The sequence below is a fragment of the Phoxinus phoxinus genome, assembly GCF_949152265.1.
Source record: "Phoxinus phoxinus genome assembly, chromosome: 10".
NCBI lineage: Eukaryota > Metazoa > Chordata > Actinopteri > Cypriniformes > Leuciscidae > Phoxinus > Phoxinus phoxinus.
In genome coordinates this window covers 15883581-15901696 of record NC_136885.1, presented here as the reverse complement: position 1 = coordinate 15901696, position 18116 = coordinate 15883581, and the positions used below count along the sequence as shown (strand labels likewise).

Below are 18116 nucleotides of genomic sequence, written 5' to 3'. Positions count from 1 at the left end.
GAACCAGTGGTGACGAAGAGACATTAGTGCAGGAGGGGACCAGTGACAGAGAAGGTTTGTGTGTGTGCAGGGTGGAAAGCACTACCTCCGTAATCCAGTCTATTAGCCATTCTTCCTTATCCAGCTCCACTAAAACTCCCACAGGCCGGCTCACACACCTGATTAGACGGGACCTCAGGCATCTCTTCCGGGATGGACTCTGCAGCTGGCACCGTCTTCATTGCGGGTTTAGCCTCAGGAGTGATGTCCGTGGTGGGCAATGATGGGTCTCTGTCTGCGGTGGGCTCTGGCTCCTTATCTGCGGTGAGTGTGGTTGCTGGGTCTGGGCTGGTGGTGGGGCTGGACGCAGGCGGGGGGATCCTCTTCCTAGCCCACAGTTAAAGAAGATCCATTTACCCAGAGGACAAAGTTGATGTACTTGGCCAGTGTCCAGCAGGAGTTTGACAGGCATCAACAGCCAGATCTCATCGTCCAGTCCGATCCAAAACCCCTTCACGACATTGCAATGGGTGAGGCGACTGACGCGGACTGATTCCTCCACATACGTCTCTACCTCCCTGAAATATAAAAATCGTAAAATAAATCCTGTCATCACTGGCGCGCAATGAATTCTGGGGTAGGCAAAACCGAGAAGGATCCATCTGTATCCTTCATTTCACTGGAAAAGAAGGCCGCATTTGAAGGAGACTTCGAATTGGGACAGCCTTTGTCGCGCCGCGGTGACGCAATCAACCTTCGAATGCACCCTTCGAAGGATGAAACCTCTGAATTGGGACACACACTTCACAATTAGCTGCGGAGTGCACTTGTCCATTAAGTCCACAAGACCGTAGGTTATCCCAGTTGTCATTTTAGGTTTCAGAAGAGTAGTTGCAAGTGCCCCCTTTGCAGTCGATATGCACTCTCAATGTGCCCTTTCATTGAGCCCGCACTGAAGCGAGCTTCACAGACTTCTTCCTGACAGTCAAAGCGGCGTTACATCATGAAAGTGCGAACTCGTAGGAAGACCGCAAGTTTTTAGGGTGTCATTTGAGACAGGGCCAATGACAACATTACAAACAGGTGTGATGATCAAATGAATGTCCATGAAAATTGATGACTGGTGGGAAACTAGGGGCAAAGGAAACACAGGAAACAGGTAACTGACGAATGTAAACTAAAAGTCCATGAAAACAAAACTAAACACACAGACCGTGACAATAAAAAAAAAAGAATGGTTTCCAGCAAGCTAATTAAAAGCATATCACATGCACAATACTTGTTGCATCTCCTAAATTAATATTTGGTCAAAGTATACACCTTAACTTGGGTCCTGATGAATGCACATTAATCTTTACAAGTAAATCAAAATCCTCTTTCATACCACATGCTTTAATATAAATTGCATTATAATACTCGGTAAGATTAGGATCACAAAAGAGGAATAAATATTTTAGAAGCAGAAGTTTCCAAGGAGCGCATGGTCAGCCTCTCCAACTGCTAAAGTAGTGCTAATCCTGGGGGTATTGAGGTTATTAGACTCAGGAAACTATTGTGAACTGGACTGCTGAGGATTAACACATCACATGTTCACTGGGCACTATAGGAGGTGCTGGTGAATGGTGCTCGGATGATATCTTTTTACGTATGTGATTGGATGTTAAGCATCTTGCCATAGCAGTCATTTGCGGTTTGAATTTTAAACCACAGATGAATGGAAATATTAATCATTTGCATGGAAAACAGTAAGGGGCATGATGCAGGCTCATAATGTGGCAGCACATACCTTACTGAAATACTTTTTCATGGCAATTGATATCTTTTTTGTTCTAGAGCTGCAATGTTGCATTGGGTGCCTTTGAAATCTCTAAGGAGAGTCTGAGGAGAGAAATGTGCACTAGCATTGAACTAGCAGAACTTGATCAGACCTTTTAAACTTGCACTGTAAAAAAATGATATGATCAATAAGTTATTACAAGATGTGTTTTTACATTGCTTTAATTCGTCAAAAAGTTAAACCATTTTCAAGATTCAAGTCAGTTTAATGTAATTTAAGTTGAAATGACTTAAACATCGGTACAAGTCGATTGTACTTTTTCTCGATTGTACGATTTAAGCAGCAACTTTTTTTACATGCTGATTACCATTTTATCTGTGTGACTGTGTCCAAATTGAAAGTGTCTACATTATGATTATTTAATTCTAATTATGTGAAGTTATGCTGTTTAATTCTAATTATGTTAAGTTATGTGTGTGTACTTAACTAATGTCATGTAATTATTTTCCGACTCTTTACCTCTTTGTTCATATATTTTGTTCTTATAGGAACAACAATAATTTATATCCAATCAATAATGAGTAAATAGACATTTGATCTTTTTTATTATTTTATTATGTTTATAAAGCAAAAAAAGGTTGTTATTGCAACAAAACAATTTATATATCACATCAAATTAAGAGTCAGTCATTAAAATCGAACAAAGTTTTTAATCTGTCTTGAAGCGCAGTTTGATCCGGTCATGCATCTTTCTCATATGTCCTGATAGCGACCACATCATCCATGGTGCATTTCTGTGCAGATGAATGGAAGAAAAGAGAGAAAGAGAGAGAGAGAGAGAGAGAGAGAGAGAGAGAGAGAGAGAGAGAGAGAGAGAGAGAGAGAGAGAGAGAGAGAGAGAGAGAGATTAATAATGGATTTAAGCATTTACTTGTACAAATTGCAGAATGCTTACACATACCGCTATCATTTTGGTGTCCAGAACCTCTCTTTCAATTATTGTGGTCTTCCCTTCCCAGGTCTGCATTTGGATAAGTTTACCATCTGCAAGGCTCATAATAGTCTGAATAAGAGAATGAAGACATGAATAAAAATGAAAGGACACATAATGCTTAAAATAAAAAAGGTATATATAGCCTATATATATATATATATATATATATATATATATATATATATATATATATGTAACAAATATATTATTATTATTATTTAATTTTATTAACACACATTTATTTATTTGTTTGTTTGTTTATTTCAATGCCCTTGCCTTCACTTTTCTGTCATCTGCTGTCGTCTCATCAAATTCTTCATCTAATTTGAATTTAATTTCCAGGGTCTTGAAAGTAGTGACAGCTTTCATAGAGATGAACCCCTGGTCATCCAAAGCAATCGTCAGACTGGGTTTTGCTAGGTTAGCCATTTGCCGAGAGGCAAAACCAGCACCTGCAACCAGCAATACAAAAAAATGACATTATGGTATTACAGGTGCATGACTGTAATATGCCTACAACTGGACAAAAAGTTGCCTTCTGACATAAATGCATGATAACAAAACATAGTACAAACATAATTATATATTATTGTGTATATACAATAATTTTAGTCGTTTTCTGTCTTACCTACAGCCTTCATGTATTCATCAAAATTGTCACTTGAAGTCATTTTCCATTTACCAACGTATTGCTCAACCATTGTTACAACAAAGAAACAACTGGATAATTACAACACAAGATGTTTTACTCTTTAATATATGTACAGGCTATAAAGTGTTGCAAAAGCGAAGACCAGAGGGAGATTTAAAGAGTGCAGGGATAAGAGTAACCACCCGCTGACCAATCAGTAGCATTGGTGTGATATTTGAGAATTTTATTGGATAACAGATTTTGAAAGGGGAGGGCTTGATAGATCTGAATTTGAATACAAGGTCAAAAGTCAAGCCATATATAAAAAAAAATCATTTACTTCTGTAGAATCAATAAAGTTATTAATGTTGACCATGCTAATAATAATAATAATAAGACATTTAACTTGACAGCTTCTTTAAACAAGAAGAATTACCGTATGGACTGACTTGATGCAGTTTAGATATGACAGACTGCACATCAAGAGCAAAACTGAAGCTTTGTTCTTGATGAGCTTAACGGTTCAAAATTGGCACAAGTCCATAAATAGGGTTATAAATCTAGCTGTTCAAGTTTAGTGCAGAACGGAAACGGTGACATCTACTGGTGATGATTAAAAATAAAGCAATTCATCAACAAAGAATAGGCTATACGGCATTAAAGTCCTGATATCAAAGAGCATTAGTTACACAGAAGGGCCATCAATAGGGTTTCTGTTTTTATTCACTCAGGATCAGTGCTGGAGATTACACTGACATGTCAAACAAAGATAATGTTCACAGTTTGGTATTCAATCCAAAATCACTGCAATAAGGGGTGCCACCCCTGCCAGCAACATTTCAAATACACAGCAATCCTCAGTCATAATCATAATTCGTCTGAGAAAAAAACTACTCTAAAATTTTATAAGCAAATTAATTCAGCAATTTCAAGCTTTATATTTTCAAAAGAATGATACCTTAAAAAGTCGGATGATAAAGGTATTTACTTTTTCCCTGTGTTTTTGTCAGATTACAGTAATTGAAATAATATTTGTCCTCTCAACATCCAAACCATGTAGCCTACTAGCCTACATGTCATAAACGGTCAGTTTAGTTTTCATTTTCATGGACTTTTAGTTTGCTCCTCATTGGCTGCGTCCGAAAACTGATAAATGCTGCATCGGAGGAAGCATTAGGTCGGAAGGCATCAAGGCACGTCTGAATGCAATGTTAGTTTCACTTCCTGTCTCCTGAGATACCTTCATCTCGTCGATTTTTGAAGGCCGCATAGATGGATCCTTCGCTGCGTTTGATATCCCACAATCCTGTGCTTTCCATTCTGTGACAGTTGGGCTAGAAAAATAAAGATGTCATCTGAAAGTTGAGGCTGGTCGTCAGTTTATGTGTAAATGTACATTTTTGATCAACATTTTCCCCATTTGATGTCATTTCTAGCAAGAAATTACTATTGTAGTCATTATTCACTTTTTCAGTTTTCACCAAAGCTCGCTCTATTTTGTTGTAGTAGATCATTAAACTGTTACGCTGCCTCATGAAGTCTGTCCGAAATCAGTTTCGTGAGGTACCTTTGTGCGCAAACACTGCCAGCAAATTCATTGCTTGATAGGGCAGCGAGGCAACAGGTTTTTGGACGCAGCCATTATTTCCGGTTGTCTTTGTTCACATTTCCCGCCACTTGTTTGTTACCATGAATAATCATCACAGCTGTTTGTATGAGTTTGTTATCTTTGTATACTTAAGTACCTGTGTTTCCTCAGTTCATTGTCGGTTATTGTTTGTGTGTAGACACGCTGTTATGTTGCGGATTATCTGAGTTTATATCTTTATTAAATACATTTGTATTTGAACCTTTTGATAGTGGTGGTGAGATGAAGCATTGAAGCTTTTCAGCCAAGTTGTTCACAAAAAGGTTCATTTCTCAAGGCTTCATTTGCTCACAATACCACCTGGTGTTCAAAGAGTGTAAAACAATATATATCACATTACAGATGACCTGATTTGATCTATAATAAACTGTATTTTGCGCCAATTAAGGCTTAGAAATAACGATGCAGAAAAAATCTATTTCCAGATAGACTAATCAATTTATATGAATATATGTATTTTCTGGTGGTATATAACAACTACACATTTTGAGGGGATCAAAATGGGTTTATATATGTGTAAAAAAAATATTGCGCCAATATTCAAATTTCTTCCTTAACCAGTCAAGCGGAAGCAAGGCTTCGGACGTGATTAATGACGTAATTGGTCTAAAGCGATACAAGCCTTGATACGCGCTTCACTGAAAGCTTTACAGATTTCTCGACACACACTCCGAAGCCTCGGCACAGAACGTAACATCACTACCTTTTGACTCATCTTCATCTTTGGACCTATATAATTGTGACAGAATAACCGACCACAAAAGGGATTATGCAGCTGAATTTGCTACGCTGGCCAGGAGTGGCCAAAATTTGTTGGACTACACCCTTCAATTCTGCCACCTTTCCGTTTGTTCACCATTTGATGATGAAATAACAGCCAGAGCACCCAGCAGATCGAGTGCCAGCGCCTGGCATGATGGAGCTGCCAACGGAAATGGAAGTGGATATGCCCACCATCGCACCGGAGCCTGAGCCCCTTACGTCTGACCTGGCGTGCGAGCCGGCCAACGAGCTTGTGACAGAGTAAATACTAGTGGAGTCTGAGAGAATGGAGGAGTTCCCCATCCACAACCTCATCGCAGTGAGTGTGTGCTGGACTGAGAGACTGAAATACTGATCCCACCTTCCCTGCCTCTTCTACCACCACCTCTAGTTCCAGCCCTGTCTCTGTCACCTCCTGTCTACCCCATTGTTCATCCCTTACCTCCTCACGGCATCAGGGATTCACCTGGGACATCCCATGAGCCATCCTCGACTGGGCTGGGGGATTCCCGGCTCTGCCTCTGGCCACTGTCCCTGCTACTCCACCTCGGGCCGTCGCCCTAACCCCTCCGCCTCCACTGCTCCCTCCCTTGGCTCTTCTGTCGGCCATCGGGCCCGCAACGTCACCGGGCTCCCTCGACCTGCCAGCTCCGCCTGGGTCAGACCTCGCCATCCTATCGCCATGGACTCTACCCCTGTGTCTCAGTCTGCATGGCTCCGCCCTCCCTCAGGCTTCGCGACAGTCCTCAGTCACATTGTTTCCGACGCAGCCCTCTGGATCTTCAGCTCCACCTTGGGGGTCGTTGTGGCAGCTCCATCACGGTCATCGATGCCATCAGTGTCGTGCAGATCCGTCTACCCTCCGTCTGCACCCCGGGCTCCTTCTCCATCAGCGACGTCCTCATGGTGGTGTTAAACTCCATACCACCATGGTTCCTCTCCAGCCGTGGGGAGCTGGGAATAACCCTATTATCACATCACTCTGGCTTCTACCACCTTCTGCTCCATCCTGGTCACACCCATCATCACATCCCTGGTTTCTGCCACCTCCGGTGCCTCCCTGGCCTCTCCTGCCTCCAAATCCTAAGCATTCGCCTGCTCCTCATCCGCCTCCTAAACTGCCTCCTCTCCCTTACCACAGCACGAGGCCACGCCCTCTCGTAATGTCACAAACTGTCTGTTTAGTTTTCACTTTTAATGGACTTTTAGTTTGCTTGTCATTATTTCCTGTTGTCTTTGTTCAGGTTTCCCGCCACATGTTTGTTATGGATATTAATTAATCATCACAGCTGTTTGTACTTGAGTTTGTTACCTTTGTATACTTAAGTTCCTGTGTTTCCTCAGTTCATTGTCGGCTATTGTTTGTGTGTAGACATGCTGTTACCTAGTGGATTATCGGAGTTTATTTCTTTATTAAATACGTTTGCATTGGAACCTTTGACTCATCTTCATCTTTGGACCTTTATAATTGTGACAGTACAACACCTCTAATGCAAATGTTCAGTTTAATTAAAACAAAAATAAAACGTAAAATCAATTTTCAAATATTCCATTTAAATCATATGCGAATATTATTCATTAAAAATAAATATTTTCAAAGACAAAAATGCAGGTCATGCCTGGATAATATAGTAATTAGAATGTATTTAACATGTTTATTGATTCTCTCGCCATTTGATAAACATATGGTGTCATGATTGCATCTTATACTCATTTCTCATCAATGAATCTCTTATTAAAAATCATGAAGATTTTTATATAAATTTTTCACCTCCAATTATTAATTTATAAAACACAGACATTAATTCCCCTTAATTAGTCATGCAGACGCTGCTGTCCGATCTCTGACCTATACCAGATAACTGCTATTAATTCATTAAAGCAAATGTGACTGTCTTTAGTATATAGTAATTGTAATAGTAATTTACGTAAAAAAGTTAGCATGTGTACTAATATATACTAGTGCTTGTGTGTGTGTCAAGTTAATCTAGTCCCCCTCACAAACAGTGCAGCACATGAAAATAGCACTTTAGGGGACTTTAGGGGATCACAATTATGTGGTTGAAACCGCAAATACAGAACGAAGCAAAGTATACAATATAGCACAAAGGTCTTTGAGTGCAAATATCTGCACTCAACAAAACAATAATTAGTTTTAGGAATCTGTAGAGAGCAGAAAGAGGGGGGAAATAAGAAAATGTAGGGCAATAACAGGCTTCTTGCAGAGAGGGATGATTATGTTATTGCTTGTTCTGCTGCACTAGCATCAATTACTGCCTTCCACATATTTTCCCGCAGGCTGAACCTGTTCTCACTGCTGCTGAGCAGCTGGTAAAGTGGAATCCGGCTGGAAAGAATGAGACAAACTTTCCTGTCAAAAGGGTTTTCTTTTTTGCCCTCTAAAATAATGGCATGCATTAGTGGTCAAAAGTTTGTTTGCAGTTTTGGATTATAGAAATTCTAATAGTATAATCTATCAAATAAGACAATACAAAAGAGATAATTATATCATGTTTGCTTTGAATGTTTTATAGATTGAGTTTATATTATTATATAGCTTATATTATAATTTGTTTATATTTAGCACAAATATTTTTTATATTTCATAATTTACGTTTTATTCCTACAGCCCCATCTCTTTCGCAAGTGGTGCATGTTCGGAACAGCAGTTACAGTAACAAGAATAGTATAATTTAAATCTAACATTCAAAACAGATATATGCAAGATAAATAGTTGTATATTAGCCTATATTTCATTACAGTAACACCATTAAAGTATACTGTAACATTCAAAGCAAACATATCACACACACATATATATTGATATATACTATAGGCTACTATATATTTAATATATATATACCGGGTTGGACCCCCTTTTGCCTTCAGAACTGCCTTAATTGTTCGTGGAATAGATTCAACAAGGTGCTTAACATTCCTCTGAGATTTTGGTCCACATTGACATGATATCATTTTATTATGCAAATCTCCCGTTCCACCACATCCCAAAGGTCCTCTATGAGATCTGGTGACTGTAGAGGCCATTTGAGTCATTACTTACAGAGCCCTGCATGGTCAAGCACCCTGTTACGTCCAGGATTTATTACATGCACCCCTGGTCTTCAGGCCAAGACCTTTTAACTATTCCCAGAACACATCTTAAGACAAGGTGACTGCTTTCTGTGTTGTGGCTCCAAGAACTATCATCTCCCTTTAGCATTGAGAACTATGGCTTCTGTTCTGAGGAATCTTTTTAAAAAACACCTGAAGACACATCTTCTTGGACAAGCTTTTAATTAAAAATATGGTTTGGCATTTATTACATTTCTATGGAATTTGTACAGCTGTTAATTTATTTATTTTGATATTATTATTATTTTTTACGGTAAGCACTTTGTGACCCTTTGTTGTCAGTGAAAGGTGCTATATAAATATACTTATGAACTCGCTGTCATGTACAAGAAACCAGTTTGAGATGATTTGAGATTTTTGACATGGTGCGTTTTCCTTCTGGAAGTAGCCATCAGACTGTCCACTGTGGTCATAAAGGGATGGACATGATCAGCAACAATACTCAGGTGGCGTTTAAACGATTGGTAATAAGGGGCCCAAAGTGTGCCAATAAATGGATCAGGATGGATCCATGCTTTCACATTGTTTATGCCAAATGATCACCTTACCTTCTGGATGTCGCAGCAGATTGAGACTCATCAGACCAGGCAACGTTTGCCCAATTTGAACTTTAGCAGAACGTCTTGACCATGCCTACATGCCTAGAATTGCTGTCATGCAATTGGATGATTAGATATTTACATTTTCGAGTATGCTACAATAGCTTTACTGTCATCTGCTGGTGAAGCGCTATAATGGCATTACGAAAAGCTATATAGGCCTATAAAAACAGCAAACAACAGAGTCTACCATGTTCACAGAACCCCAAACCTTTATTTTTCACCAAAGTTTGCACACACAGAAATGAGAGGGGAAAAGACAAGTTTGGCAGCCGGAGACACTTCAAGCATATTTATAGAAGAGACAGTGATCTAAAAAAATAAAAAATAATCTAAATAAAATCATAATCATTCAGTGCATATTCTGCATCTGCCCATCACTTCACCTCTGGAGAAAAAGGACACAAATGCTCTGTCAACCTAACATGGTCACACACACTTACAGTACACACACCCACTCCAATCTCACCGAAATAAACCAAATAGAAAGTAGTCACACGTCAAAGGCTGTAGTTGGGAGTATATGGGGATACATTCAGCTGGTAAAGATGTTACCTATTTTATCAAGCCAAACACATGTCAGAACATTCGGGGAGATACAACTCCTTAATTACACCGCTGTACTAATGAAGATGTCCTGCTAAAGACAGATGACAAACATCAGCCTTGAGAGCCGAAGGCCTGAATCAATGTGTGGGTGTGGAGCAGGCCACCAAATAGAGCAACATGATAGGAACTGGCTGGTTATTCTTTCCTTTTCTTTTAATATAATGCAGACGATATCAAGCTGTCTAGTCCAAAGGGTCCAGAAAGGGTGCAGTGTTTCCAATCGTCAGCCAACAAAAGAGTACGTTTGCAGATGTCGACATGCAGATGTTCATAACATTTCAAGAAAGGGTTATTTCATTTCACAGAGGTTAAGCAAAGGAACTAAAATACAGAATTTCAAATGAGACACTATGAACATGTTTTTATTCATTTCAGTACTCATATCTCAAGCTATTTTGGTCAGGAAAAAGTAGCTATGTCTTGATCATGCTGTATATAAACTTAAGTGCAATATATATTTATGAGTCTTGGGGTATGTTTGCTTTTTAAAATGTAAATCTATGTTGACCTGGGGCCTGAGCACCGAAGCTTTTTGCATTCTTCACAATTACACCAAACTTTACATCATTTAACACTGCAAACGTAAGCGAGCAGCTTTCTCACAACACCAAAAACCTTTCACATGATCAAACCAGACGTGCCTGAATCGAAAAAACAAAACAAAATAACTGAGAAACCGACATACAATAATAATAAAAGAATGAACAATGTATCCGTGTAGATTTGATACATTTGATTTGTTATCATTCAATCTGATAGATAGATTGATTAGATACATAGATAGATAGATAGATAGATAGATAGATAGATAGATAGATAGATAGATAGATAGATAGATAGATAGATAGATAGATAGATAGATAGATAAAAAAAAGATGTATTTACAAAATAATACTTGTGTCTTCCCATTACTCTATGAAATCAAGCAAGACCGTTCAAACAGTATACGAGTGTGATACTAGTTGTTTTGACTGGTTTTGACCAGTGGTTGTGTGTGAGTGTGCGTGAGCAGGATAGGATGACAGGTTGGCTGATGAAGAGGAGGAGGAGGAGGAGGAGAACTTCATGCTATTAGCTCTTCCATCAGCTTCTTGTTCCTGCGGACAACTGCAGCATGTCGCTCCTGATAGGACCAAAACAGACACAGAGTTTCACATACTATAACACTGATCATTCATTTAAGAATACATTAGAATAATTAAAGGTACACTAACATTTTTTGTTGTTCAAAATTAACAAAATTTAAATGAGTCAAAACATCAATACACATGTTTTTGTCTTACCCTGATTCACTATGGTAAGCCTATTATAAGTGTTTATATTTTAGACTGGGATGGTTTTCGTCGGAAATTGCGTACATATGTCACTCGCCCGTGCCGATCTCCTCCTCAAAGAAACAATGCTCTGGCTTCTTTGATGCGTATGTGGTGTGGGATTGGTTAGTTGTCACAGCGAGTGAGAAAGGTTGACATGAAGCAACTAAACCTCGGGGGTATCACCAGTTTAAAAATAAACACCAAACAGAGGAGAGTCTTCTGGCAAAAAAAGAACGCAACAGAGCTCTTAATAAAACGACAATCAACATTGGCTAGGATTTTTGGATATGGCGAGAATTGAGCGATTAGAAATGTTCTAGAAGCAATGCGGAGATGGCGGTTACTCAACAGGTGAGTAAGGTACTTTATTGAACAGATAAATTGTGATATGCAGCTCTCATTGTAAAGCATTATCTATTGTGAAGGGACATTTCATCAATGTTGGGGAGTAGTTAACTACAAGTAGCAACGCTACTAACTTAACTACATTTTTCAGTAGCTTGGCAGTAACTAAGTTGCTTTTTAAACAAGTGTAGGTTTTCCAGTAGCTAACTACTTTTTTATTTTGCAGCAAGTAGCGGTGTAGCGCGAGCAAAAGCTACATTGCGTTTTGTCGAGCCTGCGCGAATCAGCGCGATGCCAGGATATTCTTCTTCTTGTTAGATTACAAACTAATTTTTAGCCATTACTGCCACCTGTTGTTTAATCACGCATCTTGCGGCTAAGGCGGGCATACACGGTGCGAGTTCGGACACTCGGGAGGTCGTGAGATATTGCACACATTACGAGTCAGTTAAACTGATAACACGGCACGACTGTCCTGCACAACTTTTATCCCGGGCCGGCGGCAATCACGTGAGCATTCGCGCTAAACACAGAGACCGGAGCTTTCAATGTTGCAGGCAATAGCTTCAGATGACAGAAATGTGTGTGCAAATGATTTGTTGAAAAGCAGTTAACAGTAACCATTCCGTTCAACATAAAAAACGAGAGAGAGAGAGAGAGTGGTGTGTGTGTGTGTGTGACAGTGTATAATGCGCACGCTGTGTGGTTGCTGCCACTGAGGTATAGCCCCCATCGATCTAGCCTGTGACGTGGTTGTGTATGATTTGGCAATAGGGGATAGTGAAAATCGGGCCGACTCCCCGAATTTTTTAAACATGTTTAAAAATGATCGGGAGGTCGAGAGGTTCTTGTAACGTGCTCGGCTCGGCTCGTAATTCCTCTCACACGCTGCGAGCCGCGACCATGCGAGCATCACCGATTTCCACTCGATTTGTCCCGAGTGAAAAAATAATCTGCGAGCTCGTAAAAACAGCAAAAATCGCACCGTGTACGCCCGCCTACGTACAGAAGTGGGTTGACACACCCATATTATCCATGATGGGGCAAGACGTGGCGGCAGATTTGGAGGATGGAGAAACAACTAATGTTAATTACCCACGGCCTTATTTGTCCAAGTTCATATTTGTTGCAATTTTTCACTTTTAACAAATAGTCTGAGATATTTGAGTGTTGTGTGTAAAAAAACAATACTCTTTGAAATCATAATTGTATTGCATTGTTTTAAACTAAATATTTTACTTAAAACATTCCTCAGACACTTATTCAGTTATTTATAATATACGTTGTTCAAAAAAATCAAAAGTAGTTTCAATGTAGCTAGCTACTTTTTGATAGTAACTTGTAGTGTAGCTAACTACTTTTCCAAAAGGGTAGCTTGACTGTAGTTTAACTACTTTAACTTACAAGTAGCTTGTAGCTTGTCAAACTACAGTTTCAGAGTAGCTTCCCCAACACTGCATTTCATTATGGTTGTTCTAGCGCTGTGCTGGAATTTATTTGTCTATTTAGCCTGGCTCCGCCCTCCTACGTACTTCCGCTCAATTTTCATTTCCTTCAGTACTACGTCTGGGTTTGTGGTATATTCGCGGGTTTTCTCCAGTCAATTTTTTACCAGTCCGATCAGCGAACAGAGGGAGTGGCTGAGAACGATGACGTTGAGGTCGTGTGCTAGTTTGAGTTGAAGTTTCGTCACGACCAAACGTTAGCGATTGGTTATGGCAGATCCAGAGTGGCTCTGGGCAGATCCAATAGTTTTAACTTCAACAGAGTACCCGCCTACAAGGAAGTTAACGCTTGTCAATGGAGAGAGGCCAGACTCTCTGTACAAATGAAATGTATGTGTCTATTAATGGGTAACGCTACAGTAATGTCTTAAGCTAGTCAGCTGGAGATCCTTTCCAAACTGGTAATATCTCTTAAGCCTATAGTGAATGTTTTATGAGCAGTAGGATAATCTCTCTCTCTCTTTTAAGAAATGCGAAAGAACCATATTCATCCGCAGTCACACAGAGTTGAAGCACAACCAAAACAACGTTCTTCCACAAAATGAAGAATTCAGGGCCAAAAGTTACATAGTGTACCTTTAACTAACAAACTAATTTATCGTTAGATATAATGCAATAGTATAAAAAATAAGAAATTAACTTACTATATATATCATATTTTAATTAATTAATTATATAGCTAGATAGCGTGTAACGGTTTTGCTCACCTTCTTATGCAAGCGATCCATCATATCTGCCAGGTAAGCCTCCCGGTTTTCCTTGATCTGCTCCATCTTCAGGATGAGCTTTTCCTCCGCCATCTTGCTGAAGTTGCTGTTCTCCTCCATGGCTTTGAGCAGCACATCTCTCTCATGCTCACGTTTCTCAGCCAGAGCTTTGAGCACCTGAGCTTCCTGAGACTGTTGAGGAAAGTCATTATATACATGAGCATTCAAGCATTAAGGCATTGAAGGGCGTGCATTTCCTGAATCCTGAGGGTTAAATGGCTTTCAAAGTGGTTAACCAATATTTAATGCATTGATCCATGTACACTTGTCTGTGTTAATACAATTTTAAGCTTTATAGCTAAAGCTAAAGCTAAGTAAGCTTCAATACATTCAGTTCCACTCACCCTCCTGCGGTCCTCAGCAGCCTCCAACTTCTTCTGGATGTCTTCCAGTGACACATCCCGCTTCTTTGGAGGGGAGGTGATGCTGTGGGCCACATCTGACACAGGTGAGGGCGGTTTGAGGATCACCTCGAAGGCCTGGCCTGATGCCCTTTTGTTTATGGGCTTTACTTCCATATCTACAAGAGAATGACCAATGTTAAATGACCCCACTTAATAAAGCGGGCATTGATTCAATGAATGCATGTCAGTTCATTATGGAAGCCCATTTCCTCCACATAGGAAAAAAATGCTTTGGCAAATTACAATATACTAAGTCATAATCATGAGATAAAGTCAAAATTGAGACATACTAAGTCATAAGTATGCCAAAAAGTAGAAATGATAACATAATTATGAGATAAAAATAGCAGTTATGACGATTATGAAATACTACGTCATAATTATGAGATAAAAAGTCGAGTTGACATAAGTAGTCGAATATGAGAATGTTAGTCGAAATTATTACACTAATTACTAATTAAGTTTCAAAGTCATAATTATGACAAAATGTTTAATTTTGTCTTTTTATCTCATAATTTAGACTCTGTCATCGTTTCAACTTATCTCATAACTATGACTTAGAATATAATAATTAAGACTTTTTATATCAAACATTTTGTTTAAAGCTTTTTATGTCATAATTGTGATTTACTAAAGGAAGATTTTTCTTATGTGGTGCAAATGGGCTTTCAATTAATTTAGCATATTAATCAAGATTCTGAATCAAGAAATTATTAGCATTTTAAATATATTCTTATATGTATTTATTTATATTTATTATATAAACATATTATATTTCCTTATATTTATTATGCCAAATGTATTATTTTTTTATTTATTATATAAAATATCATTACCACTTCACAACAAAGCCCCAGCTAATGTTAACTAACAACATTGACTAAAAATGTATACATTTGTTACAGTAGTTATTAATCTTTGGTAATAATTATTTGGTAATAAAAATACAACTGTTCATTGTTAGATCATGTTAACTCAGGTAACAGAGACAACTTTTGATTTTAATAATGTTTTCGCAAATGCTGAAATTAACATTAAAACAGAATGTAGAACTATTTTTTATTGTAAGTTCATGTTAACTAATGTAGATGACTAATGCTAACAAATGGAACCTTATTGTAAAGTGTTACCAAAATAGCATACAGCATGCATTTCGTAATATATTGCTTCAAATGAAAACTAATTTGTTCCCTCGCTTACCTTCAAACTCACAGACGAGGTTGTTGCGCGTCTGTGGGCTGAAGCAGGAGCAAATGAGCGAGAGCATGGACAGCTCCTTCATCTTCTCTTTGTATGCTGGAACAACACAAAATTGGCCCCTTGTTAGTCGTACACACATCCACTATAGGCTACTCAAGCACAAATGTGCTGAAGTTTACAGGCCGGAGCATATCGCCGGTCTCTACAGCTCTTTAGAGGATTCAATTGGGGGCTATAACATACCCTGTACTTCATCTCTGAGTGTCTGTCTCTATGATGCTTCAACTGAGTGACTGATCGACACTGCTACTTTAGCTACATTAGCTCTTTTCAAACGCTTATTATTATCATCATCATTACAGCGGCGAACAATGAAAAAAGTAGATTCATCAGGAATTCAGTGAACAAACATAAAAATATGGGAAATTTCCCAACACTATCACTATATATACACTGAAAAAAGTGTACGATTTAAGTTTTCACTCAGAAAATTGCTAGTAGATTTCATAAATACAAAGAAATGGCAAGCAACACATTGAATTAAATGTGAAATCTTGTAAAACATACTCCAATAATCTGTTTCATTTACAACCTAGAAAAATTATTTAGTACAGCTTCTTAGTGGATGAACGCAATACTGAAATACAACAAAGCATAAAAATGGAGTCTACTGAGAGACTTTTCTACATTCAAACAAATGGAGCTGGCAGACTCATGAAAAATGCAGCAGGCACACTAATGACACTTCCCATTTCCTGCCCACTGTAGCGTTTTACAGATTACAAGCACATTAGCTAGAAAATTACAGTCAGACATCAGTCAGACTAGGTGACAAGTATAAGAAAATAAAGTAAATATTGATTGTCATAATCTAGGATGATTCAATATCCCATATAGTTTCAATGTCCGAATCACACGCAGGAGCAATTTCCTGCCACGGTCACATACTGGTGTCCAAAATAGTGTCAATACTTATTTGTCCGGTGCTGCAAAGGCCACCATGCAGCATCCCACTGCTGCAGGGCTGGCCGGTCTCCCAATCTACGTCTCCTCGGCCTCCTGCAACTCCCCAGCCATTCTTAACAATATCAACAAGCAGGCCCACGGCTCAGGAGCCTTACACTGATCAATGCATCCTGAAAGAACAGCCCATGATAGATTCGGAAAGGCGACTTTACTGCTTCAGTAATTCTACAAGATACCCAGAGCCCGAAAAAAAATGCACAGTGAAATCCGCCCATGCCATCTGGTCACGAATTGCATGGACCAGACTCCACAACAAAATAGAGGCTTACTTTACTAGGGAAATAAACACAATAGATCATTTAGATTTTATTTTTTATTCTATTTTATACACTAAAATGTGCAGAGCAATATCAATGTTGTTATAGCCTAATATAACAATGCATGTGATGAATGAGCCAGGCCTGTGTGTTATATCTCAAGACGAGCCTAATTAGTCTGCTTTCAGTTTAGAAATGCATTAAGTGGCTATTTTAAAAACTAAAATGGAGTGTGACTGAGAATATGTCACCTTATCCTTGATGCCAGTTTAAGACAGCACTCAAGACTTCATGACTGAAACAAGGACGATGACATCCATATCAAAAAAGCTGCTCTAATTTTCATGATTACACCATATAAAGCAAGTATCGCTGGTTAAATATGTCTTATTAAGGTAAATGCTCCGTGAGGAGGTATGCGTGTGTGTTTTTATGGCTATATTGTCTGGGCAGCGTTTCTTGGGTGCGGTCTTTCTGCATTATGATGCGAGGCAGCAGGAGCAGGTGCGCCATCGCCAATCATCTTCCATACATGCCACTATATTCAGAAATATACGTAGTACGCTATTAATTCTAATTCATAATGCAAGTTACATTATTTCACTGAATATTCTAAACTATATTAATGGGGGAAATGCGAAACGTACCTTTTCTAGGATGCCTCCGATAATGTAAACGTAGACTCTAGTCGCAGTTGCTTTTAGCTGTACTCTACATTGTTTTTTAAGCACGAATAGGCTATATTTAAGACATATTTTAATATAGCATTGTATATATTTTATATAGATCGAACATAACGATCAGTGGATCTTTTCATAGACATACTCCGTCTCAATTGACGCGTTTACAAATGCAACAATGGATTAAGATGGCAAGTGAAGAAATGCGCAGCACGTACCGATAGCTGTTTTGGCCATGGTGTCCTTGCTTGAATCCGTGTTAATTTCCCACAATGGTCGTGGTTTGTGCCAGTGGCGTTGAGAGCGGATGATGCTTAAGGCACTGAGTCAGCAGAGCACAATGAGGAGCGCGGAGAGATGTGAGGAATGGGAGCGGCTGTCTTATGATCCAGTCCGCGCGCAAAAGCAGATTGGCCACCGGCAACACTTCACTTCACTGACGTGTGTGGGAGGAGAAAAAACATCTCATCGATCGCTAGATGCTG

General features: G+C 39.0%; 2 protein-coding genes across 3 annotated transcripts; both read right to left on the bottom strand.

The window, feature by feature from the left end:
- Window positions 1-1968: 1968 nt before the first annotated feature.
- fabp4b (fatty acid binding protein 4b) lies at window positions 1969-9520 on the bottom strand. 2 transcript variants are annotated; one of them, XM_079626369.1, is made up of 4 exons: window positions 9472-9520; window positions 3027-3202; window positions 2718-2819; window positions 1969-2550 (listed from the first exon to the last, which is right to left on the bottom strand). In XM_079626369.1, exons 1-4 carry the CDS (start codon window positions 9500-9502, stop codon window positions 2497-2499), a joined length of 363 nt encoding a protein of 120 aa, XP_079482495.1. In that variant the 5' UTR covers window positions 9503-9520; the 3' UTR covers window positions 1969-2496. The 2 variants fall into 2 exon arrangements, with proteins under 2 accessions (XP_079482495.1, XP_079482494.1); XM_079626368.1 differs by lacking the exon at window positions 9472-9520 and adding an exon at window positions 3379-3571.
- Window positions 9521-9716: 196 nt separating this feature from the next.
- Window positions 9717-18093, bottom strand: stmn2a (stathmin 2a). The gene is made up of 5 exons (XM_079626571.1): window positions 17850-18093; window positions 15669-15764; window positions 14409-14584; window positions 14005-14196; window positions 9717-11254 (listed from the first exon to the last, which is right to left on the bottom strand). Exons 1-5 carry the CDS (start codon window positions 17866-17868, stop codon window positions 11195-11197), a joined length of 543 nt encoding a protein of 180 aa, XP_079482697.1. The 5' UTR covers window positions 17869-18093; the 3' UTR covers window positions 9717-11194.
- Between the last annotated feature and the right edge of the window lie 23 nt (window positions 18094-18116).

Coding starts and splice junctions, on each gene's coding strand:
- fabp4b (XM_079626368.1), bottom strand. CDS start 3,451: ATGGTTGAGCAATACGTTGGTAAATGGAAAATGACTTCAAGTGACAAT. Junction 2,820..3,026: donor CAGATGACAGAAAAGTGAAG/GCAAGGGCATTG, acceptor TCTCTTATTCAG/ACTATTATGAGCCTTGCAGA. Junction 2,551..2,717: donor TGGACACCAAAATGATAGCG/GTATGTGTAAGC, acceptor TCATCTGCACAG/AAATGCACCATGGATGATGT.
- stmn2a (XM_079626571.1), bottom strand. Junction 14,585..15,668: donor CCTCGTCTGTGAGTTTGAAG/GTAAGCGAGGGA, acceptor ATTCTCTTGTAG/ATATGGAAGTAAAGCCCATA. Junction 11,255..14,004: donor TGGATCGCTTGCATAAGAAG/GTGAGCAAAACC, acceptor TGGTCCTATCAG/GAGCGACATGCTGCAGTTGT.